This window comes from Catharus ustulatus, chromosome 9 (assembly GCF_009819885.2).
Source record: "Catharus ustulatus isolate bCatUst1 chromosome 9, bCatUst1.pri.v2, whole genome shotgun sequence".
NCBI classification, from domain to species: domain Eukaryota; kingdom Metazoa; phylum Chordata; class Aves; order Passeriformes; family Turdidae; genus Catharus; species Catharus ustulatus.
Genome location: NC_046229.1, coordinates 28,860,191 through 28,884,874, shown reverse-complemented (window position 1 = coordinate 28,884,874; position 24,684 = coordinate 28,860,191). Strand labels below are relative to the sequence as shown.

The 24,684-nt window shown below is 43.7% G+C and overlaps 1 protein-coding gene across 2 annotated transcripts in view; it reads right to left on the bottom strand.

Annotated features, from left to right (window-relative positions):
- ATF6 (activating transcription factor 6) overlaps positions 1-24,684 on the bottom strand; it is a 68,974-nt gene that overhangs the window by 19,583 nt on the left and 24,707 nt on the right. Inside the window, exons 11-14 of one of the 2 annotated variants that reach the window (XM_033068057.2) lie at positions 24,231-24,350; positions 22,710-22,818; positions 21,679-21,743; positions 18,980-19,094 (exon numbers count right to left, since the gene is read on the bottom strand). In XM_033068057.2, the coding sequence (XP_032923948.1) occupies positions 18,980-19,094; positions 21,679-21,743; positions 22,710-22,818; positions 24,231-24,350 (409 nt within the window). The remainder of the gene's footprint in view (positions 1-18,979; positions 19,095-21,678; positions 21,744-22,709; positions 22,819-24,230; positions 24,351-24,684) is intronic. The other variant, XM_033068058.1, reaches the window with a different exon arrangement.

Sequence of the window (24,684 nt, the reverse complement as noted above, 5' to 3'; positions counted from 1 at the left end):
CCAGCTCAAACCCTGACCTGCTCACTGTCTGACCACACCTAGGGAGTGATCTCAAGTGAAGCAGATAGAAAACAAGTGTGCTTTTTTGACCATACAAACATTGTGCATCAAATCCATGCACTGTCTTTTGACACTGTTTTTTCTGAACATCTTCAGGGATTTCGAGTCTGACATGACACTGGACCTTCTTTCCAGGTATGCTTTTGACAATACAAAAAATGTGCAACAAAAATGTGGTCTCCCAGGCCCAAAATACTGCATGCCACTTCAGAGACTGGTTCAGAATATAAATACTCCATGGAGCTAGACTTCTTAAACCCCTGTGTTGACAGAGCCCTTGAGCCAGCTTTTTTTTCCACAAACCACAGATTTCACACTTTTTAAAAAGTCAGGATCAGTGTTTCAGGATTTTTGCTGTTGCCAGAGAGGTGATGTGTCTGTCCTGCTCTCCTGAGCAGCATCCCAGCCTTTGGCACACAGCTGCTGGCCCAGCAATGGTACCTGAGGCACCAGGAATGCAGGGCTGGATGGCAGCAGCTCTCTGAGTACAAAAGGAGGCAGAGAACTCACCAATGCACACTCAGAGCCAAGGGGCTGATCCTCATCCACCCCAGCAGCTCCCAAAGCACAGAGCACAGATCAGCATGGAAATGGGAGTCAGGCCTCTGCCAGTTCAAAAAGGATGTGCATGCAAGTTTACAAATTTGTAGAGGAAATGGCTGCATAATTTCATTATTGATTCTTTTGGGGGATGGCAACCATATGGTGCCCTGAGGTTACACCACACTGGATGCAGCACTGGTCCATCTGAAAATGCCAGAAGTTCCTGAAGCACTGCCTTTGCCATCAGTGGGTGTTAAACAGGGCAGAAATGCAGAGGGGAAAGTGCCTCTGGAAACATTTCTGACCTTATATCTGAAAAGCAGGGGTTGTTTTTGAGAATAGAAAAAAAATAAAAAAAGAGAGGAAACCAATTAAAACCTCTACACAAACTGTGAGTCATAGCCACCACTCCTGCTTGTCATACCAGGAACTCAGTAAAGCTTGTTTTTAAAGTTGATGTGTTGAGGTTTTTTTGTTTGGTTGATTTCTGAGGCTTCTTGTAAAGGTAGACCTTAGAAATCCAAGATGTACCCACCTCATCATGGATCCTTACAGTGAATCCATGACATGAAAAGTATGGGAGCAGGTGAAAAATGGGATGATGACTGCAAGGAAGCCACAGAAAACCCACAATAAAATTTCCCAAGGGATCAGCCTCTCTGCAGCAGATCTCTGCAGCCACCCTAAGAGCAGCTTTACCACTCTGAGTTTAGCAGTGCCATCTAACTTAATTTGAAATTGCACCAGCTGTGCCTATGTTAACCAGCACACATTAACACAGTTTGTGTTTGCAGCACATTTAAAGAGAGTTTGTAATTGAGAATTCAACCCCTAATCAGAGTGTCTAATTACTTTTCTAGGTTTTAAGCCTGTTTTGAGGGATGGGGAAAAGCTTGTCCCAGAACAAGAAAGTTCCAAAAAGCAGTAGGAATAGAGATTCTTTCTGTGCTTTCATTTTTGCCAAAATTGCTCCTTTTCACCCCAGTGCTGTTTCAATCCCAGTGTTTCTGTGCACAGGTGGTTTTTACAGCCTGCACTGTGCACACAGTGATGGAATGAAGTGATGAGATATGATTTTTATTTAAGTGTTTTACCAGAAATAGCTCCATCCCACAGTCAATAAAATGTCCTCTAGTGTAAGATTGCACCTTTCTGCCATTCCCAGACAAATTTTCATAAATAAAACCTAACTGCACTTTGGAACAGCCTCCAGTCACTGTCCCTGCAGAAGAAGTAGCTGCTATCCAGTTTAGTTCCCTCGTGAGAGATTTTTTAATGAAGAAGACTTTAGTGCCTTTTATTGTAAATTCTGCTACTGCCAGATGTGATAGGGCCTGGACTCCAAAACCAAACTGACTGGAAAGCACCTCACTGTGAGTCAGAGAGCCTTGTGAAAATCCCAGAGACCTCAGAGAAATGGAAAATTCACTCTGCCACAAGCTTCCTTCAGAGGAGTTTCCCCTCCTCCTTTCAAAGGCTGCTTGTCCAGGAGCAGGGCTCAGCTTTGGGGAGCTTTCTCTCTGCAAAGGAGAAGCAGCAGCACAGGATCTCTCCTGGATTAAAAACTAGAAAGGTTATGGAGACTCCTAAGGATAGCAGAGACCTGCTGGGAGCTGTGTCCTTTGCAGTCCACAAACATGCAAAGCATTGTGGAGGTGGACAAAGGGCAGCTGCAAAGCAGGGCTCATAGGAAGGTGGAAAATATTGATACACTGCTCAGTTCTTCTATTCTCATGGTTTATAATCCCTTTATTCAACACACAAGGCCAAAGAGGAGGCATCATGCCCTAAGATAACACTGAAATGTGAAGCAATTGGTATCTCAGTGGCTCTGGGAAGGCACCAAGCCTCCCTCCAGGCAGTGGAACAGGAGCACATTCCAAAGACAGGCTCACTAACCTCCTGTCCTACTGAAACATCCATCTCCACCCCGTTAAAGTCACACCAGAGCAGCAAAATTCCCAGCTTCTCCCAAGCTCCCCATTCCTCTGCAAATCCCTCCTTCTGGAATTACCCAACATGAACCTGCCTCATTTCTCTCCAAGCTATTTCAGGATAGTTTTGACTTGCAAGACATCCAAAATAAAGAGGCACTAAATAATATGATCCTTGCCCTGCAGATAGGGAATGCCCCAGGAAATCACAGTTTGCAGAAGCCTGAATGGGGCACAGCAATGCCAGCCCAATTGCAAGGGAGAACAAGGTGAAGGAAGCCCATTTGGACTTTATTTCTCTCATAAATGTATTTTTCCTTGTAGTTTTGTCCTTTTTGATTTGAATGGAAAGGAAAAAGGCCATGTGAACATGGAGGGCACAGGACAGAGACTGGACAGAAATGCTGCCAGTTAAACTTGTCTGCAGAACTGCTCTGCAAGCCCAAAAGTAAAGAACAATGCATGCATTTGCTATGATGTAATTTTGGTTTGGCAGCAGATTAAAAAAAATTCCTAAACGCCAAGTAAGAGGATGTGAGGGACAGAATTCTATGTTTAAGTGAACAGTTTTGGTTAAAATCATATAGGAAGGTTCTAAAGGACTTGAAAATGCTTTGATAAGTTGTGTTATTTGTGGAAATTATCAAAGTTTTAAAACAAACTGGAGAAGGCATGTCTAGCTGACTTAGTTCTGTGCCTCTGTGAAGGAAAAAGAATCCCAGCTTGTACTGGTGGAAAAGTTTCTCCATTATGTTTGGTAAGGATCAGGTTTTCTTCTAAAGGCTCTCTCAATCTAACCAGCAAAACAAAATTATAAATGTTTGCTTCAAATGATTTGAAAGTTATGTTTCTCTGCCATTTTCTGTCTTTCCCAGGGGCTATAGAAGCACAGAAATGCAGTTCATCTGTAACTCCCAGCTGAGTCTGTCAGCTGTCTTTGCAGATTTTACAAAGTTGTAAGACCCAAAAGGAATTAATTTTTTTATTACTATTACCCATAAAAAGAAATACCCCTCCTTCTATAACTCATTGCAGCAGAGCTCTGCTTTTGCATAGCATCTGCAGGCTATTAGTTTTGCAACTGCAATCTGTAATTGCAAAAACATGTAATTTAGGTAGGGCATGTGAATCCAGTCCAGTAAAACCAAAAGGGATATAATCCAGATTCTCTGCTTTTCTCACAAAACATTAACCCAAGGTTTCTATACTTGTCAGCACGACCTCAGGTCTTCTCCAGGAGACAAATCTGGGATTGCCAGAATTACTGCTCAGCTGGAGAATGCCCCAAAAAGCACACACAGAGGGGAATGCTCCTATCAGCAAACACCTTTGCTCTGCTGTTGTGCTGCTCTTTGGCAGCCCAGAGGCAGCCAGTGCACAAGGATGGGGCAGAGGCATGGGCACAGTCCTTGGAGTGGAGCAGGATCTCCTCACAGCACGTTCCTGTCAAACAGAAGCTGCATGGCTGAAAAGAAATTGATGCCAGGCTTTCTCCAAATGCTGGCTCAACCCACCACTGCAAATGGCTCCAAATCCATTTGCTAATACAGCTGTCCTCTGCTTTCCCTTCCAGCTGACTTCAAAGGACAGGGAAGTACCAGAACACTTTGATCTCGCTTTGTGCTGAGATCTCCATCCTGAGAGCTCTTCAGATCCCACTTCACAATGCCACAGCCAACTCTCTGTGCCAGCAACAGCCCTCCTCCACACACCAGGCTGGACCAGAGGGCTCCTCTAAGCAGCATTTCCAACATCCAGAAGGTCCTGGGCTCCAGTTTGGAACTCTGTCAAGATCATACTTCTACCTTACCTTTTCCCTGACTTGCTGACCTCATGACAAAAAAGATGCTGATAGCAACTGGGATTACAAAGATACCAAAGACAGCAATCAGGGTTAAATACACATGAGAAACAGCTCAGGAATAGCTACACAAGTCCAGGAAGGGTCACACAGTCTGTGACTGAATGCTCTTCTGGCAGAACAATCTCATTTCAAAGCAGGAGAAAGGATGCTTTCTTCCAGAGCAAAAATGCCCACACATGCAGGCAGCTGGGGATTCAAGAGAACTTTAGAATCCTAATCAGAAACAACTGCTAAGCAGAGTCAAGACTTCAATCTTTTTTAAATCAAGGCAATTAATTTGATCACAGTGTGTTCAGTCCTACAACACATATGGCACAAGAGCCAGCCCTGATCTGAAATTGCTGTCTTCTTGCCTTCTGCAGCAACAGAAAGAACTTAAACCTCCCACTCAAGCTCCACACTTTTAAGACAGCAGCAAACCAAGAAGTATATCACCTGCAGCTGTCAGTGCAGCCGACTCAGCATCCCAGACAGCTCAGCTGAGGAAGCTGAGACAGTCAGAATTTGGACACAAGATGCAGGATTCAATCTGAAGGGCAACTTTTATTGAGTGGATCATGTTCCCATGCAAAAAAAAATATATTATATATATGATTATTTTATATATATTATATATTATTATAAATTATATATATATTACTGTTGCACAGGAGAATATACATTTTAAGTTTTGGGTAAAAACACTACTAGACTGCAAAACTTTATTTTACAGAAGCTGATAATTATTCTAAAAATTATTCTAAAATGCACATTTGGCACAACAGGACCCAACAGTCCATTAGCCCAAAAACTGAGCACATACAGATGCATTCTTGACTTGAACACCTGGGATTTACCTTAAAATATGTTTTAGTGTCTGCAAAGAGAGTATACGTGTCCTTTGCAGCCAGGCTATCAGGTACTGGATTCAGATCTGGTTTGAGGGAATAAAATGACAACTGCATCTCAAATCTCCCAGTCATTAAGACTTCCTTTCCTGATCCATCCACTGATCTGATTGTTGTCAACTTGCTGGAAATATATTCACTGGGAGGGGTAAACAAACAAATTGAAGGCAAGGTTAATGACAAGAGAGAATAAAGTAAGCCTAAATTAAGCTCAGATCAAGCCCAGTGGGAGCCCAACTCAGGGTGTTCTTGTCCCTGCTGGTCCAGCCCCAGCTTGCTGCTGCTTGCCCTGGTTTCAACTGGGAGAGTTATTCTTCTTCTTAGCAGCTGGCACAGTGCCTGCTTTGAATTTATGTTGATAACACACCAATTTTCTGGCTGTTGCTGAGCAGAGCTTACCCCAAATCAAGGACTCCTGGCTCTCCCATGCTCTGCAGTGAGCAGGTGCAGTGCTGGGAGCCTGGACAGCGGACCCAAACTGGCCAAAGGGACATCCCACACCACACATTGTTGTGTCCAGTACACAAACTGGAGAGAACTGGCCAGGATTGCTGCTTGGGACAGGCTGGGCATCAGGCAGCAGGTGGTGAGCAACTGTACTGTGCATCATTTGCTTCTCTCCCCTCTCTCCTTTTCATTATAATTATTACCACTTTTATAATCATATTTAATTTTAATTATTAAACTGTTTTTATTTCACAAGGTATACTCTTTTCCCCCCCCAAGTTCTACTCCTCACTGATGGGGAGACTGGGCATGAACAAGTGGCTGCATGGTTCTTATTTACTGGATAAGCCATGGTACTGCCCAAGAGCAGACAGGGACAGCTTGATTCACATCTGCAGCCAGAGGGATGCTGCTTCTGAGAGCACAGCAGATGCACAGGAAATTAGCAACAAATCTTTCCTAATTGTGGAAGTTGCATCAGTTACACAGAAATACATCAGAGGACTGGAAAGTCTGGGTTAGAAGTGTTTGTTATCCCTCAAATTCTTGGAAAAAGCAACTGACAGTGAATTAAGTTTCTGGGGATCTCCTCCTCCCTCCATCCTTCAGCCTCATGCTCAGGGTACCTGAATCTCCCTCTAAACCTCTACAAAGTTAACTCCACTGAGATGGAGGTCATCACCTCCCAAGCAGCAGCAAGGAATGATATTTTAGGTCACCATGATGATGGTCACAGGCAGAAAGCTGCTTTATAAACAGAGGCAGGACTTTTACTAAACTGCCTTTGGTTTTCAAAGTATAGGTCTCATTTGCATTGTCAGTAGCTGCTGGGTAAAGTAGCTTTGAAAACATCTTTCTATGGAACCTAAAGAATTGGGTGCTCTTTCTTCTCTACCCATCTGATATTTTCTCTCTCTGATTTCACTACTGAAAGTAGCTTCTCCCTCCCTCCAAATCATGTCAAAGCTGAATAAAGGAATACCTGTATGCAACTATAATCACCCACAATGCAGATGTCACTGCCAAAGCCACAAGAACAGAGCAGCAGGGGACATAAGGACAGAGACACACTCAGCTAACACAGAAGTAAGCACTTCTCAGGTTCAGCTCAGGTATTTCTGCCTGAACCCCCCAGCTTCACCCAGAGCTCTGCAATGGCTTCAGTTCAGAGCTGGCTGGGTCTCTGCACACCCTGGGCTGCCATGGCTGGACAGGGCTCTGGCACACTCAGACTCACTCCAAAGCCAAGCTGCCTCCTGTTTCCCTCAAATGCTGCTGCACAGACAACGAGGTTTTAATATCAGGATGCAGTGGGTTGAATCCAAATTGGATGGCAGCACTTTAAGCTGTGCAATGTGTATTGCATTACAGTTGCTTGTTGGAAAGATGTTTCTCATTCTGCAGATCCCAGGACATCTGTATGGCTAAGGATTCATCAACTATTAATAGCTTCTTCTAATTAAAGAGATAGTCAATATAATAATGTTAAAAAAGTTATTGCCTCTGTTAGTAATAATCTCAGTTAAGAGAGCATGAAGTTCCCTTTCTTTTTTTTGCCTACTGGTTTGCATTTAGCCCAGTGCAATGAGCTTCCCTGTTTTCACATTTGTAGCTAAGTTTCATTGCTAAATCTCAATTCTGAGTCCAGATTTTTTTTGCCAAACGTCTGCTCTGTTTGAATTTCTAGTCTTGCTGAGGAAGACATAAATCAGTTTCTAGAAACAGAGATCATTTTATAAGGGAAAAAGGATTATAAAAACTTAGCATTTTCCCCCAGAAAGAACCCCTCAAACCAAAACAAGAAAGTAAACTGATGGAAAATGGTCTTAAAAGCACACATAAGGTACATGATTAACTCATACTTGGAAGCAAAAAGGGATGCCTGACATTGAGGATTCTTCATTAATCACCCCCAAGTCACCTTAAGTGCACTTCAGAATGGCTGGGCACAGCCTGAGCAGTCTGATCCCCACGACTACCTAAAACAAGAGGGTTCCTTCTCCTTCCTTGCCAGCTTCTAGCATTGTCAGACTCTCCTGCAAGTCCCCTGAACTCCTCAGGCTGTTTTCCCACCAAGACAACAAAATGGCCCAAAGAGGGACCTGAGTACTCACAGCCAAGTACTGGCATGGACAACAACAACCTTTATTCCAGTGCTGACAAGCCCTGTGAATGACTCACTGCCTTTTACCCTTAAAAAGTCCTGGGGTCTGCTCATGTAGCTCAGGAAGAACAGAAATCAGTTTTGAAGAGTGTGAGAGTACTACAGTGCTGTACAAGCCATCACACAAGCCACCTGCACTCGTCTGTTGTGCAGCTGGTAGAAATCAGCAGCTTGCACAGGAAAAGCTTTCTCTTGTGACAAGAGCTCACATGGATCCTGCTCTGAAGCCTGAGAAGGGCTAAACAGAGGCATAAACTGGTGCATGAGCACCATGCTCCTTGTCCAGCTCTGTGCATGTGAGCAACTGCCTGTCTGCCACTGCAATTGAACTAGAGAGATCACAGGCACCAGATTAGATAAAAGAGAGGGCAAGGTCAGCTTTGGGCAGATAAAAACCTGGAGAGGCTTGTCTGCACGCCACTCAGAAGACATCAGACTGCAGCTTTCAGCTGGGCCTGTGTCTCTTCCTGCAGAGTAATATGTTTTCTTCTATCAGTACTTGCCAGTTCCCCACCACATTTAGAACATAACAGCTCGAGCAAATAAAAGCCTTTCATCTCTCCACTCAGGGTGAGATTAATTTTTTCCAGCTTCAGTTGTCTCACAGAGTTGTCTGGGTCACTTTTAAAACCTGCAGAAGGAAAGGAAATCCAGTCCACACAATGGAAGGTGTTTGGGACAGGTGGGGAAAATTGAGAAGAGCTTTTCTGGCTCCATTGAGCAGAGAAGGAGCCTTGAGTGGTGCTTGAGAATTTGTGGTGCCTGGTAGTCTGTAAAGTAGCAACAGCAATCTGTGAAATGATTTAAGAAAGAAAGCCAGATGTGAAGAAATTAAGGAAGTAAAACAGAAATATGAGAGGAACACTGCAAATTAAGCAAACTTAAGCCTTTATCAGTGCACTTCTCACTTGACATGTGCCAGCAGCATCCAGAAGTACAGTAAAGGCTTTTGCCTTTAACCATTCTAATCAGGTACACTTTGCTCGTGGAACATGAAGTCTTGAGTTAATTTCAACTTTTTCTATAAACATCCTGCAAAGTATGATGCAACCATATCAGAGAACCACAGAAGCTCTGTTTTCATAAATGTGGGTTTTAAAAATGAAATGCCCTATTGACAACATTTCACCAAGCCACTGGAGCTTCCAGCTTTTCTGTTGCAAAATACAGGGGACTTTCAGGTCAAAGAAGGCTCTACCAGAATTCCAATCACAGAATAAAGAGGTGAGGAATGATGCATGACAGGTTTTAGATGTGTACATAAATCAGTGTTCTCTTGGACACTGAGGGTACAAATACTATGGTAAAATAACTGATTTCATTACATCAATTGCATGGGCACTTTATTAATCACCTGAATTATGCTTCTCTATGAACCTTCCCCTCTTTTCTTACTACTGTGCTGGTTTTAATTCTACACAAAACAACTGAGCATCTTGGACTCAACAAGATTTCTGTAAAGTATCAGAGGTACTGAGCACCCTGAAGGCACCAATCCCAATTTTCTCTTCTAACTGGAGGGCCAGTTAGCTTGCCATTAACCAGTTCAGTATGTGTAGTCACCACTCTCTTCATTAACTCAACTCATCAACAGAAATACCTCATCAGGTTCTTAATGTGCAGGTCTACAGAAAAGCAAAGAGCCTGAGGCTACTTCCTCCGGCTGGATGTGCTCCTTTTCACTTCCATTGCATCCTGCCCTCTGAACCCCTGGTGGCTCTGCAGAGCCACCCCTGACCCACACAAAGGCAGGGTGAACTCCAGGCAGTCCCCAAGCTGCAGATCATTTCCCCTGTCCCTCTGATCCCACACAGATCTGTTTGTGAGTGCACCAAGAGCACACACAGCCCTGTAACAACTGCACATGCCATTCCTGGCAGGGAAACCCAGACCAGGAGCACAGCAGCACATCCTCTGATGGGCCAGATCAGGAACTGTGACTTCCTACAAGCTCAGACAGCTGCACCAAGGCGTTGTCAGGCCATTTGCAAACAGAAAAAGCACTGCAAGCAGCTAGAGGTGATTTGTAACAGAACTGGACAGAAGGTGCTACAGCTGAGGCACAGGTTTCTACCTGGTTTCCTTCTTTCAATCCACACCAGTCTTGTTCCAAGGTGCTTGTTTCCTAGGAGGATTAAGGGGCTGGAAGTGACCTTTATAAGCAAACAGGTAAATTCTCAACTCAACCACCAGGATTTGGAGAGACTAAGTCACAAGGGTGTCAGTTTTGAATCATGTGAAGAGGTTCTACTCTGCTGGACAGTGCTGGTTAGAACTGCCAGGAGAGCAGAGGAGGGATGGAGTGCTGGAGGGAATTAAATGGTGATTATTCCAGAACTTACAGATGTCAGGTCCTTCTCTCTGGCTGTCCTGCACTCTTTACACTGCTTGTGTGCATGACAGTGAGGGCCATACATGCTTTTTACATGCATGTTTTACATCCTTTTGACAAGAGCCATGCTGTGGGCAGTATCCTCCTCCTGGACTGCCATACCAAGCCAACCCAACCCACTCCTCCCTGAAATGGAAATACCACGATACATAATACGACATTGCTGTTTACCCAGCTGGCTTCACACCCTTTTTCCAGCATCTCTAGTACCACACCTGTGTTTAGCCTGAACCTAAAGTTTCTTTCTGGTTGTGCAAATGTAGTTCTTTACACTTTCTCTTATTCTCCTAGAGCTGCAATTACCTAATTTTGCCAAAATTTTATACCAAGCACACTGCTGCATCTGTTGCTTCTCTCCAAATGACAGCATGTTTATATCTAGTTTCATTTTTGTACACGTTTCTCTATGTTGGCACTTCAGAAACTGAGCTTGAGTAGTCAGGAAACTTCATGCCTGGATTCTGTGCAGCACCTCTGCTGCCTGCTGGAGAGCCAAGGCTTACAGCTGGTCAGCAAATGCCAAACATGGTCCAGCAAGAGCAAAGAGAAACCCACAGTTATTTTGTTATTTCCCTGATGTTATGGAGATGCCCTTCTAGAGATGCTGGTCCCAGATTACCTGAGACAACAAAATGGTTTCTTTTCAGCCACTTTTTTATCTTTTCCAGGGGTTACCTGTCCACTATCACCCACTGAGTTCCTGATGGGAAGCTGCAGGTCTGAGTGCTCAGGACTGTTCTTAGAGAGAAGAGCTCCAGGATGATTTCCTAGAAAGGAGATTAAACAAGGGTGTCCCAGATGCTAACAAGTGACTCAACCCAAGAATCTCCAGGCTGAGGAATGTGCACTTGTGCAGTCTCAGAGGAGAGCACTGTTGAACACACAGGAGCCTGGCAGGCAGGACTCAGATCCTGAGAAGAAGGCTTGTGCACCTTCTCACACAGCACAGAACCTCTCTGAGCACAGCCCAGACCACCTCCCTGACACTGGATACAACCCTCCTTGAGACAGCTGACACTTCCCACCTTGTTTTGGAGAGTCAGGGAACCAAGGAACAATAACAATCACTTGTGCAACACTTGGTGGCCCTTTGCCAACCTGCTCCAAGGGCAGTGGCCCACGGCATGGAGCCAGCAGGCTCCTTCACCATCCTCAGGGTACAAGTGCCCCTCCTGCACAGCTCAGCCTTCCCTCCATGAAAAGCACTTTCAAGTGCCAGAATTATTCACAGGCACATTTCAACATTTGCAATCCAAACACAAAGAGGATTTCCTGAACAGTGGTTTCCAGCCTGAAGGATCTCTCAGCTTAGCCCACGGCATTCCCAGTTCTTAGTCACTAACTCAAAGTCCAAGAGTCTCAATCAAATGTGCTGGCAAAACTGGAATTTATCCAACTGCAGGGTGAGGAGCAAGCCATGCCAGGCACAAGGTAAAATGAGCTCTTCTCACCCCCATCACCATCCCAGCAGATAGAGCACAAGCAACTAGGAGACCCAGAAGTTGAAAACAAGTTTTATGTTCCACTTTCAAGTAGTTTCAAAGCCAGTTTAAAGATAAAAATGTACAGTGAGTTCTACCCACACTTTGTGTCCTAGGAGTGTCAGTTATTTAAAAATAAAACCTGGAAGCTGCAAGAGTTCTGTTCTGTCCAGTGGGAGGTGATGATAATCTGCATATACTCATAACAGCACCTGGGCTCTTACTTCATAAAATAAGCTTTGTGTGCTGTCCAGCTAAAAATCTGGCAAAAGGATTAATTCCAACTGGAAGCAAATAACTTCATCTGACCAGAATTAACTCTAAAAGTGTGTTTAAGATTTTAAATAATGGTCTCAAATGTGATGCAATGACTAACATTGGCTAAAAGGTAGGACACTAATGAAACCAAACCCATCTCCATTCTGCATGCTTTACTTTTATACAGACTCTAGAGAGTCAGATAGAAAAACTGAAAATGAACAGGAAAGTATCACTATTCTGAAGTACAACCAAGAAAGCAAGCATGGGTACTTTAAAGTGCTCTCTGCACGTGCTGTCACTCAAGGCAAACAAAGCATCATGAAGGTCATTTTTTCAAGCAGTTCTTTCCTACCAGATTCAAGTCAGTGTCTCACTGGCTGCTGCAGCTCCAGAGCTGAAGGTATCATTTATGTCTCTGTACAGTTAGGGCTCAGTCAGCATCCATCCCACAATTAAATACTGCTACAGATCACAAGCAAGAGCCCATCATTCCCTTCTGGGAACTGTTCAGAATAACCTCAGTAAAACTTTCTTCAATGAATGAATACCATGCTGTCACTAAAGAAAGATGCACTATTATCTGGCAAAATTAAAGTATTATTAATGCATTACTGAACTTGGGTTATTTCCTGAAGGAACTGCTTCAGAGCTACTTATTTTCACCACCTGCTCTAACTGAACACAGATTAATTGTCTGTGGATAAACCTGTGCTCCTGCTCACTTTGCTGGTAGCAATTGTCTGTTCTGTACTCTCATTAAGTGAGACACTGCTGTCACTTCCTTTGCTGAGACAATTCCCACTGTATAATCACTGCTTCCTCCCACGTTTCCCAATTACACTTCTCAGCCTATGTCCACACCAATTTCATAAGTAGTGGGTTTCTACAGAGGTTTTCCAAACCCAACAATCTTCCTTTCCTTCTTGCCCACAGCTCTGTGTCTCTCAAGCATGCAGCACATTTTAAATACATGTATGCTATTACTGATCACGTCTCTCTGCAACCACTCTGGCTTCTGGAGACATTTCTTGTGGCATATTTTATTTTCACTATAATTATCTGCTGTGTATGTTGTCCTTCCAAATACTAGTTTAAAAATAACAAAGTATTAGTTAGATCTGGGATATGTAAAGAAGTTCAGCACTAATATGATTCATGAAGTTCCAGCAAGCGTGGAGGGGACAAAGGAATCAAGACTATACACACAAAATCCAAGAGGAGCTTTTGCTTCATGCCAGACATTTGAGTTGACTTTTCTGCCTCTGCTTATACATCTGTCCTCAACACCACATCCACTCTCAACTTTACTTGGAGGACAGTGGGGTTCAAAGGGACCCAAGGAGATAAAAATCAGAGCGACTAAGACTTTGCTTCCAAAATGCCTTGGGGAGATCCCCGAGTAGGAGCAGCTCTCCAAACAGGAGCAAAGAACAGAACAAAGGAATCAAAACCCCAGTTGCTGTGGCAGGCACTACTTCCCTTCTCAGAAAGGCCACTGTGCACTGCTGTTCTGGTCCCTCTGACCCCTAAAGCACCTGGCAGAGCCAGGAGGCTGCAGGAGATGCAGCACTGCAGCTGGCACTCACTGCTGCTCTCTGGGGACACCTGGGGTGTCTCAGTGCCTGCTCCTTCTCTTCCCCCTCCTCTCAGCCTGCTTGTTCTCCTCAGCACACACACAGCTCTTTGCTGCTCTGCTCCCAAAGGATGTCCTCAGTGACAAATGATGACACACACAGGTTTTCTGGGAAATAGGAGAAGGTGTAGATAGAAATACTTTTCAAAGAACTGCTGCAAAGCTCAACTAACTTTTTTTGAGCTTCCTTTTCCTAACTCACAGTTGTGTTGTTCTCATACCCAAGTATTTTGAGAATCCTGGGACTGAGGTGAGGCCATTTGTGTTCTAGAGACCAAGTTTTTTGACTTGATTTTAGACTATTAGATTTCTCCCTGTAGGTTTTTAGACTAAGCTCTAAGATGCTACCAAAAGCAACATCTTCCCCAGCTGAGTAAAATGAAGAGCAAAGAGAAACCTTCTCCCTGCCACCTCTCAGTCCCTTTGAAAGTCACCTCTCCCTCCTCCCCACCCATCTGTAATATTCCATATCAGAAACGAAGACAGTTCAAGAAAGACCAGAAAGAAAGCTTGCTTCATTGTTTTCTCACCAGGGATTGGGAAGGAGAAAATTCCCTGACACAGAAAGAATCCAAAGCTTGGCCAGAAAAGAGGGAATTTGTAACAAAGAATGCAACAGGCCAGACTTAATTTTCGCTATCGACACTTAGATGGAAACAGGAGGTTCTCATAATGGATTTTCAAATTTGAAAGTCAAATACAGCTGTAGTTTGACAGAGGCTGACTCACTGAGCTCCAGGGCATGCTGAAGCACAATCACACTGTTTGCCTCCTCCAGTCCTCCCAGAGAGGCAAGAATTGGCATCAGAGAGAAGACAGGCTAAAGGGTGACCTCTCTTTGAAAAGGACAATTTTATCATGGATACTATGCCCTGAGCCTCAGTTCTTTCACCATGTATTATTCCCAGTACATTTATAATATATAGGACAAGATCTAAATATCCTACAATTCTGGGATAAAGTAGCCTTTTTCCTCTGAATAGCAAAGGTCAGGCTCCACATGAAAAAGAGCAGTTTGTAAAATCTTTCAAAATTCTGCTTGTTAACTTGCACCAGCTGCAGATCCACAAGGCTCAAACATAAAGAGCTGCTCTATCTGCAGAGCAGCAGAACTATGTGGGTCTGATCAATTCATCTGAATGAAACACCAAATTACACATCCCATCCTGCAGAAATCCGCAAGAAAGTCAACAGCAGAAAACTCCATGTTCAGTAAAAAACCACCCATTGTCAAGTGCAACAAAGCAGGAGGAAAGTATGTGTTAGGACTGAATTTCTGGCTGTGAAACATCATCTGGAGCCAACTTCTTTTAGAGTAGCTTTGCCTGCAGGATGCAGATGGCATCAGGAGTGCAGTGAATTGGAACCTGTCTCATGCTCTCTGATACACTCAAATTATTGCTGCCAGAAATGTGTGCAGCACAGCAAACTGCTGCTGCACAAGCATGTCATGTAAAATATATGTTACAAAGCCAGGCTTTATAATCTTTCACCTCCTGAAAGTAACAGAGCATCCCAAATACAATTATATCATCTCAAATACAATTAGCACAGCACAGGCTTATTACCAACAGAAGCACATCACAACCTAGCCTTTTTTATTCCTAGCAAAGAAAGAACAAAAGTTCTGACAGAAATTTGGCTTAATCATTACAAGCAAAAATTGTTTGCAGAACTTAAGAAACCCTTAAATGCTTACTGCAGATGTTGGATTGTAGGACCAGAAATTTAGTTTCATAATAAGAGGTTTCCCTGAAGCTCTCTGGTTTATGGCACTGAAGCAGAAATTTATACAGCAAAATCCTGGTCTTACACAAGTTGGTAAAGGCTTTGCCATTGATTCCCACAGGGCCAGCATCACTCTTGCTCTAACAAACAGAAACACCATTTAATATCTACTTTTTACTTCATTCTACTCTACATGCTCTGCAATATATGCAAGTGGCAAACTTTGGCATTTGAAGACATTTGTGCTTTGACATAGAGAAAATAGTGAGAGGAAATGTCAGAAGTCCCCTGGATTTCCCAAGTGAATTAAACTTTAAACTGTGTTTTTTCTTAAGAACAGTAATTACATTCTTACCCCTAAAAAATGTCACTGTCCTTAAACAAGCCTGCAGAGATGTCATCAAAGGGTCACAGAGAACCTTCCAGGATGGAGAAATCACTTAATCACTCCAAGTTGTGGGGACTCTGATCCTAACCACACCAGGGTGGAATGATCTGCAGCAGCATTAACAGGCCAAAGTAAATTGGAAGGGATTTGTTTTCTCCAATGATTTACTTAATTTACTTTCCAAATCAAGCTAGCTATTCAGGTAATTCTAGAAACAGTCTCAGTGAGTACTCTGTGGCACACGAGATGTGAGCTCTGGCAGAGCTGTGTGGGTGCCAGGCTCACAGAGAGGCAGCCAGGTGTCCCTTCCCTGCTGGGAGAGCACCTCAGATCCACCAGCTGGGGCTTTGTATCCACACTCCACTGGGCTTTTAGGACACATCAAACAGACCTAGAATCACAGACATTACAGAGCAGAAATCAAAGGGCTTGGCAGAGCAGCAGACTCTTCTTGTTTAAAAATGACATTACAGATTGCCCTGATAATAGCAACAAATTAATTTCTGTAGACACCCAGAGCAAAAGCCCTGCTTCTTCTATGGACTCAGCTGATCCAAATGCTACTTTATTTTCCTCTCTCCTCCTTAAAAAGGAAAAAAAAACCACCTAAACTTCAACTGCAAATATGCAGACCTGCAAGCCTTCCGAGGCAAGGAAAGAAAATAAAATTGCTGAGATCATGGGAATCTCAGTTTTACAGGTAACAAGCATCACCAGAAGAACACAGAGTGTGCAGGAGCTTTGCTTTCCAGCCCTGCACTTGCAGAAGTCTTGGCTGAGTCCTACCATGTAAGAGGCAGGGGCAGCCCTAGCAAATCCCAATTTCTAGAAAATCTAAGGAACTCAGGGCACAGCTCCTGCAGTGCAGGTGAGAACACACAAAAAACATTACATTTAATCAAATGCATGCAGGAGCAGGAAATGGGGACAGAGGATCCAGGGACATCAGTGGAAGGGAACTCCTGAGATGCACAGTCCCACCTTCCACCAGAACCACCCACTCCCTGTGACTCTGAACTGCATGATTCTTGTTCTGGTTTTTATGTTCCAGGGCTATAACAGCTTATTAAGCGTGGGGGAGTGTCTGCAGGGCAAACAGTGAGAAAGGAGAACAAAACCTTTCATCTCCAGGCCTGGGCTCCTCACTTGGGCAAGCCAAGCAGCACAAGTGAGCTGTGGGACAGCTCTGGGGAGGAACCAGCCCCCTCCCAGCTCCTAATCAGCACTGAAAGGGGAGCTGTGGGCCAGAGAAAATGAAGTCAGCAATCCCCAGGAGGAGGTGAAAGGGCACCTCCCAGGCTGGGGCCCTGCTGGTGGCACCCCTCGGGCTGTGCAGGACTCCTTTCTTCTGCATTCACAAAGGAATCCAAGCAAGTCATTGAAAAGTGCCTCAGGGCAGAGCCTGCTGCTAGATCAGGTTTGCCCTGTTAAAACAATAAATGAGGTAATGCATGAAACTGCCTTCTATTTGAGGACATTTCATTCATAAAACAGGAATACCAAAAGCTTTGCAACCAAATAAACTTCATAGAGGGGTTTAAAAGGCCCCCCCAGCTCTCCCTGCAAGAGAGCAGAGCGAGCTGCAGGGATCCTGTGACACAGGGCTCACTGTTTCCAAGGACAGCTCTGCGACTTGAAAGGAGAGCTGACAACTTCCAGGTCATTAACCCGACAGTGTAAACAGGACCTATGGACAAGAACAGCGTTCAGGTGGGCTGGAGCAATGCCCCAAGTGCAGAACTCCACTAACACTGCTCTGCTTTGTCTTCAGAGCTTCCAGGAAAACGATTATATTCTCCTCTCCCTTCTCCTCATCCTCAGGATATGTGGAGCCTGGCTATATTTGTGTTGCTAGCTGAAAGAACAGCAGAACATGCCAAGCATTTAATAACAAAATTCCAGCCTTGTGACACAACCCAGTAATCCCAAGCCTGGAAACTAACCTCATATTTCTACTCAGCATAAAACTTTAATCCTAAGAAGAGCACCATTACTTTTATTTTGCCTGAACCTCTTCTACAGACATGCACCTCACAAATGAAGAAACCTGCAGAGCACCAGGTGGAACAGGGCTCTATTACCTGTGTATCTATGGCATCACCAGATTGGTAGTTCTGACAACACAGGAACTGCTGAAACTAGCTGAGCTTATCTGTGTGCTCTCACAAGAACTGGTTTCAGCTGGGTGAGCTGCTGTGGGTCACTACTGGTCCCCCATGACCTTGGGAGCCCTCTGGGGACACACCTAAGAAGTGCAGACAATGGAGCTTTGCAGGGAGGATCACAGCTGGGTGTGAACACGCACAGAACAATTCTCATTTAACACCCCAACTGCAAAGTGGCAGGGCAGGAGACTCAGCAAGACCCCAGGGTCAGCCAAATGTGCTTTAGAGACACATCTAGTGACTCATCAAGACCTCTGCAGAAGGCAGAGGAGAATTTCCTCCAACTCTAGGTTGGTGTTTCAACCACTGCTTGCCTTGATCATTTCCATCACCAGATCCCAACCAGCTTCTCACTGCTGCAGCTGTCCTGGCTTCAACCCTAGTCAGGATTGCAGTGCAGAAAGTGCCATCAGACACCTGAAATTCCATTTTATAACAGCTTGTACCATCACTGACTGGGCTGCAGGTGTGAGGCTGTGCCTGACAAAGCTGCAGCACGAGTCTCTGCTGTATCTCAGCACAGACAGACCTGCTCATCTGTGTCAACTTACAAGTCACAAAACAGCAGAAAAAATGTGGCCCTGCACACAGCTCTGTACAGCTGCAGTATGTGACACATAAAACTGCAAATGCAAGAGTTTTAGGGGAAGACAGAAACTGTGTTAACAGTAATAATGATGCAGAGGATGCATTTCTTCCTATACCCAGAAGCACAGAAGGTTTGTACCCCTATAAAGTAGCTCTAATGTGTGTTTAACACACATTCATACATGAATCATGGGTTCATGCAATTTTGGGCTGCCTTGTCCTGGCACTACAATGTTTTCTGCAAAGCTCTTTCCATTCCCAACGTGATGGGCGTGTTTTGCAAAGACCATCACCTGCCCATGTTACTGTAAAGGACATAGAGATGCATCCTTTCAGAAGAAACAAATTCACCTTCAAACTGGACTAAGCCACCCTTGGTACCTCTGTTAGCAGCAGTTTTAGGGCCAGAGGTGAAGGGGCAGGATCAGCCCCTGGCACACTTACTCTGCGGAATGACACCACGTAGAACGTGTCCTCCCTCCGGTGAATTGCTTCAAAGAAGTCTTGGTAGCTCCTGGGAGAGGCATAATACACTTGCAGCTCATTCCCTGAGTTCCTGCTGAAATAAAGAAAGGTAATTATTTTAGACAAGACAGCTAATTCCAGGGAGACAATGACTTTGAAACCTGCTTTTTAAAAAAACTGCAGCTCTTCATCCACTGAGAGAAGCATGAGGCACACAGAACACAGGTGAATACAGTGAAACTACTCTGTACTTTTTGAAAGTTCATGGTGCTTCAAAAGGTCCTACTGTGGCAAAGTTTTCCACATTTGTTTTTGTTTGTGCTTCTGAGGCCAGCAAAAACCTGTTTGCTAGCTCAACAGGAAAAAAAAGTTTCAACCTGAAGTGTCTGAAAAACTGTGATGACTTCTGAAAATACATTAAAGGATAAAATTTCATTCTGAAATAAAATATCAAATAATTTAATAATTTAATTTTACTGCTAAGAATCCAAACCACTGAAATTGAAAGAAGTGCAAAGTTAAGCATAAACAGAGCTTTTAATTTACTGCCGAATGACAAATTCACCTTTTTTCTCACTGCCCCCCCACCTTTTTTTTTTTTTTTCCCTGCTGTGTCCTCTGGTCAACTCAAAGATTTTCCCCTGGTCAACTCATAGGTTTGCTCTTGATTTTCAATTGAGACAGAGGAGCAAAAATAAGATATTCACCAGCCAAATTTTGGCTTATCTTTTCCACAGTTCTCATCTTACACATGAGACACAAGGAGAAGATGCTCTAAACCATTCCAAACCAAAACACTGGCAAGTCCTACACTCATAGTACTTATCCACTGTTTATCTTGGAAAGGTGAGAAATTCCTAGCATATACTGCTATCATTTATACTTCCCCGATCCCATTCCAAAATAACTTATTTTATCACACTGGAAAGCTGTACTCAGGGAAACCATTAGATGGACCTTCAACCTGTCACTGTAATTTCCTCCACTTTAGCAGCACACTGAGTGTGTGTGGCAAGGACACTGGCCAGGCATCCCTCCCCTCCCAGGCTGTCTCCTGCTCACCCAGGTTCTGAACTAGAGGGGTTAATTTAGATTATTTTCTACATTTCTAAAATACAACAAGGAAAAATTCCATCATCAGGAGATTTTCTCAAGCAGCAGTAAGAGCAGGTTGTCACCATCTTCTCTTCCAGTGCTACCAGAGTCCTGTGGCAAGCAGCCTGCCAGGCCAGTTGCCCTTTCTGGACTGGGGGTGAACTCCTGGAGCAGGCAGCTCTACTCTGCACATCCCCTCCTGCAGAACTATGCACGAGAGGAATGGGTTCCCAACCTCCACACAAAGACTGATTTGGAGCTAATTTGGGCTTCATGAAAACACCAAGGGCCAGCAAATCGCTTCTGAGATGGGGCAGGATGTTGGACTAGAGATCTCCAGAGGTCCTTTACAACCCAAACTACTCTGTGATTCTGTGAGTTCATGGAGCACCTAATAGCTGGTGGCTCTGGGAGGAACTGGAAATCTGTTCTATGTTCTTAACAGTTCCAGGACAGCCTCAGCATGCAGCTGCCATGACTCACTGGTCCTGTTCATATAAACATCATTAATCTGAAAAAAAACCCCAAAAAAATCTCACTTCCTTTGGAGCACCACAGATGCTGAGCTGCATGATGTTGCACACTGTTTCCAATAATCCAGATAATTTCTTTTCAAGAGTAATGCAAGCATGTATATTAAACTGCCTTATGGCATGAGACTTGTTCATCAGTGTCCAGTTAAAACAGTTATCCTTCATCTGTCTGTAGAACTCAAAAAGCTTTTTTTTTTTCTCCTTGTAAGTCAAGATGTATCAAAATTTGACAGCCTGTTTTCTGTAACATTTGCCTGCAGCTTGCTCTTTTTCCCCAGGCTGATCCTGCTTTCAAAGCAGCAATGCAAACAGAAAGGCCCCAGCTGCACCATTTCAGGTGGTGTTCTCACCAAAAAGTCCCCTCTGTACTCCATTCTGCTCTCACACTTCTCTCAAAGCCTCACACAGAGATCAGGAGAGAGACACTTGGTTTCCTAGTTCTTTTCTGCCCAGTACTTCCTGTCACCAGAAGGACTGGGAAGGGAAGAGGGACAGGATAATTATGAGGAGGGGACATCAGGAAACTCTGCATTAATGTGCCCCAATAATTAGCAGAGAAAAGTCAGCAGGTGGTGACAAAGAATGCAAATGAGATACAATGGTACTTTAAGTTCACCATCATAATCTGGTGCTAACTGTAATGGCTCTGCTCTTGAAGACAGTGAGAAAAACCTTTCCCTTACTGAACTCAGGGCCCTTCAAAACCTTCTTACAAACTTACTTAGGATGTTCTCACAGACAGTCCAAAGTCAGTACCCCTGTTTTCCCCTAAATATTCCAATCTGTTTAGAAAGGGATTCTGGAGAGCAAAGCAAGGATTTTTCTTAAAATTCATGGCTAGAAAGGCCCTGGAAGAGTGGAACTGTGATACAGGGGTCCCTCTAAGTGTAATATAAATAATTAGAAACAGTTATTTGCTAAGGGACAGAATCAGGATGAGAAAAGTAGCTGCATTTGGCTTAAGAACCCTGAGAAGCATTCTTTACCAAATGTTGGTGAAATACAGGTTACTAAGTAGAAAGCAGTAATAAAGGAGCTGTTCTGCCTTACCTGAGACTGGTGTCTGTGTAAGGCATGGCCATTAGCTGGGAATCTGTTTTGTCACTGAGGGAGCTCTGAAAAAGGGGGAAAAAGAAAAGATGACACAAAGTGAAACCAATAAGCATTCCCTTGGTTTGCCACTACCTTAAATACAACACACAGAATGGGGGGTAGGGGTCCATGGTGCCCTACACCAGAAATATCAATTTTTCCACTGAAATATGAGAAACTGCAATGGTCACCAATAAAGCTGGAACAACAAAACCAGCAAGATTTTAATACAGCCAAATTTGAAGTCAACATTAAGAGACAAGAAAGGGAGCTTTGTACCATAAACAACATTTCTAAATATTCTACCATTCTGCTCTGGACACCAGTGAGAAGGATCTGAAGGGATACACAACACTTCTTTAGAAAACTGCAGTATTTCCCATGTTGTAATGCACAATTCCTTTTAAAGCTGTTACTACCTCTAATCAATTTAAACACTTCAAAAATTCATTGTCTTAATTTCAGCCTTCATATCAGTATGCCATGTAGATAAAAGAGATTTTAAGAAATGGGAAATATGAGCACAAGTCTCATAATTCCATAGTCTTAAAAAAACACAATCCCTCTAGCAAAAATTTAAACAATAAAAATATTTCAACAAAATCAATCAGCTGTGGACCTTCTCAGTGAATCAGATGAATCTGATGTAGGTAGCATTTCTCTCCATTAAGCAGTTGCTTATCCTTAGAGAAGCCATAAAAATATAATGATTGATTTCATTCTAGAAAATGCTGAACATATTTCATTGGCTGCTAAAAAATTCAAAACCCTGAATCCAAGAGAAGGAATGGAAGAAAACAACTCTGACAAAGTAATAATCAACCAAACCCAGCCAGCACAGGGATAATCAACCAAAGCCAGCACAGGGAGTGCTGGCTGCCCTGGTTACAGGCAGGATGGCACTTTAAGTCTGTAATGCCAAGGGAAAGGAGTGAGGGATGCCCCAGGGAATGCTCAGGGATGTCAGGGAACAGCTGTGCCCTGCCCACCTGTGGCACTCGTGCTCTCTGCTGCTGCTGCTGGCTGTTGCTCAGGCGCCGGGACCGCGTGCGCTCCACCTCGTGCCTGTGCACCCATCCCCGCAGCTCGTGGGTCAGCCTGGGAAATCATGGAGAAGCACAGGGATGGACTCAGATGGGCTTTTTTCAATGGAAAAGGCACTGCTAAGCTCAGAGTGTGCTTTAGTTGTGAACTTCCCCAGTCTTCTCTTGAGCAGCTAAGACAATGTGCACCAGCGGCACAGCAGTTCAGCGGTGCTCAGCCACCACAGAGGTGGTGCCTCAGGATTCCAGTTTTTATATTCTTCATGTGTTTGCAATCCTGCAGCTCTTTAGTGTATAACTAAACTCTAAAATACAGAGTTAGTTGCTGCTTCCCCATTTTGGTCAGACAGGATTCCTCTCCAGGCTGGGAATCAAGGACACCTCAGTGCCTCAGACCCCAGAGATGGAAACAAAAGTGAGTTGGGGGGAGCAAATCTGGGGTAAATGACTTCATTACCTGAAGCTGTAATTGGAAGATTAACCCCCAACATGCAAATGGACCAAATTTATAGAAGTGTGAAAACTTGTGACCTGTGGTTCATTTTGGGTGCAGCCCCTGGATGAGCTTTGACTGCCCAGGGTGTATTTATTGAAGACCTTTAATAAATACCTGCTTTTACTCTCTTAATCTTGTCTAGCCTCTGTTCTAGGTAGCCACTAAAAGGCACCACAGACACTAAAGATTACTATTATGATAACTTATTTTTAATACCACAGGAAAGAAATACAATTTTAAGATTTATCTGTAGAGTGTTACATTCATGGGTAGAAAGTATCACAGAAAGTATCACAGAAAATAGATACAGTCCTTTCTTTTGGCCAACAAACAGTAATTTTGAAATTACTGGAAGGATTACTGAAATTTAAAATCAAAAGTCAATCAATTCATTACAAATTATTGGTTAAGGATAAATTATGGCAAATAAATCATAGAAAGAATGGAGATAAGGTTAGTGACTCCTATCTACAGAAAAAGTGGGGCTAGGTGTTTTCTAGCAGTGAACAAACAACATGTGCAATGTCAGGTTCACTCTGCTTCCATCATGAAGTTGAAGAATAGAAGCCCATCTCTCATATAACTCACTTGGGAAGGGCTTTTGAATGGACTTGATTTCCATATCATTAACATTTCTACATACAAAGTGATTTCTCTTTTAAGTCATGAAAACCTCCCAGACAACCAGAAAATTGTTACTTGGTTATTACTGGCAAATTATTACTTGGTTATTATTATTGACAAGTGTGAAAAGAGAGTGGTGAAAATCACTACTAAAACCAAGGAAAGATCACAAAGATCCAAGTGGATCTGTCCTTACCACAGCAGGCACTGTGCAGACACTCAGGAGACACTGGACACATACTGGGACAAGCACCATCATTCCCAGCTGTCCAGCAGCCCTCAGCCAACACAGTTTATAGATCAGCTCCCAGTAAACTCTCAGTGCTCACAGCAGGGTGTTTGCTCACCTCAGGGACTCTGTCCTGTTGATCAGAGGCCGGCAGGGGGGTGGTGGTGGTGAAATATATAACAGTGGTTCTTCTGAGACTATCATTAGTGCTTTGTTATCAGATACGGAACGGTCGTACCTGGGAAAAATCAACAAAAGCACGTCAAGGAATCCCTTAAAAACTTTTTCATGACCCTTTGACCAAAGCCAGAGAACGAACACTAACTCCAGCAGACCCATAAATGTTACAGCTGCTCCCAGGAGAGCTCAGGAACAGGTGAGAAACAATTCCTATCAAACATCCAATGTTCTCAGTCAATCCTTCAAAGGGGGCTGACAGCTCTCAATGCAGGGCAGACAGATGAGCATTAGCAGATGTTGGATCTCTTCCCAAGAAGGCCAGATATTGATAGAATATGTAGTCTGTAAAATATTCCACATAGTATGCAAACTATGTGATCTCTGCAGACACA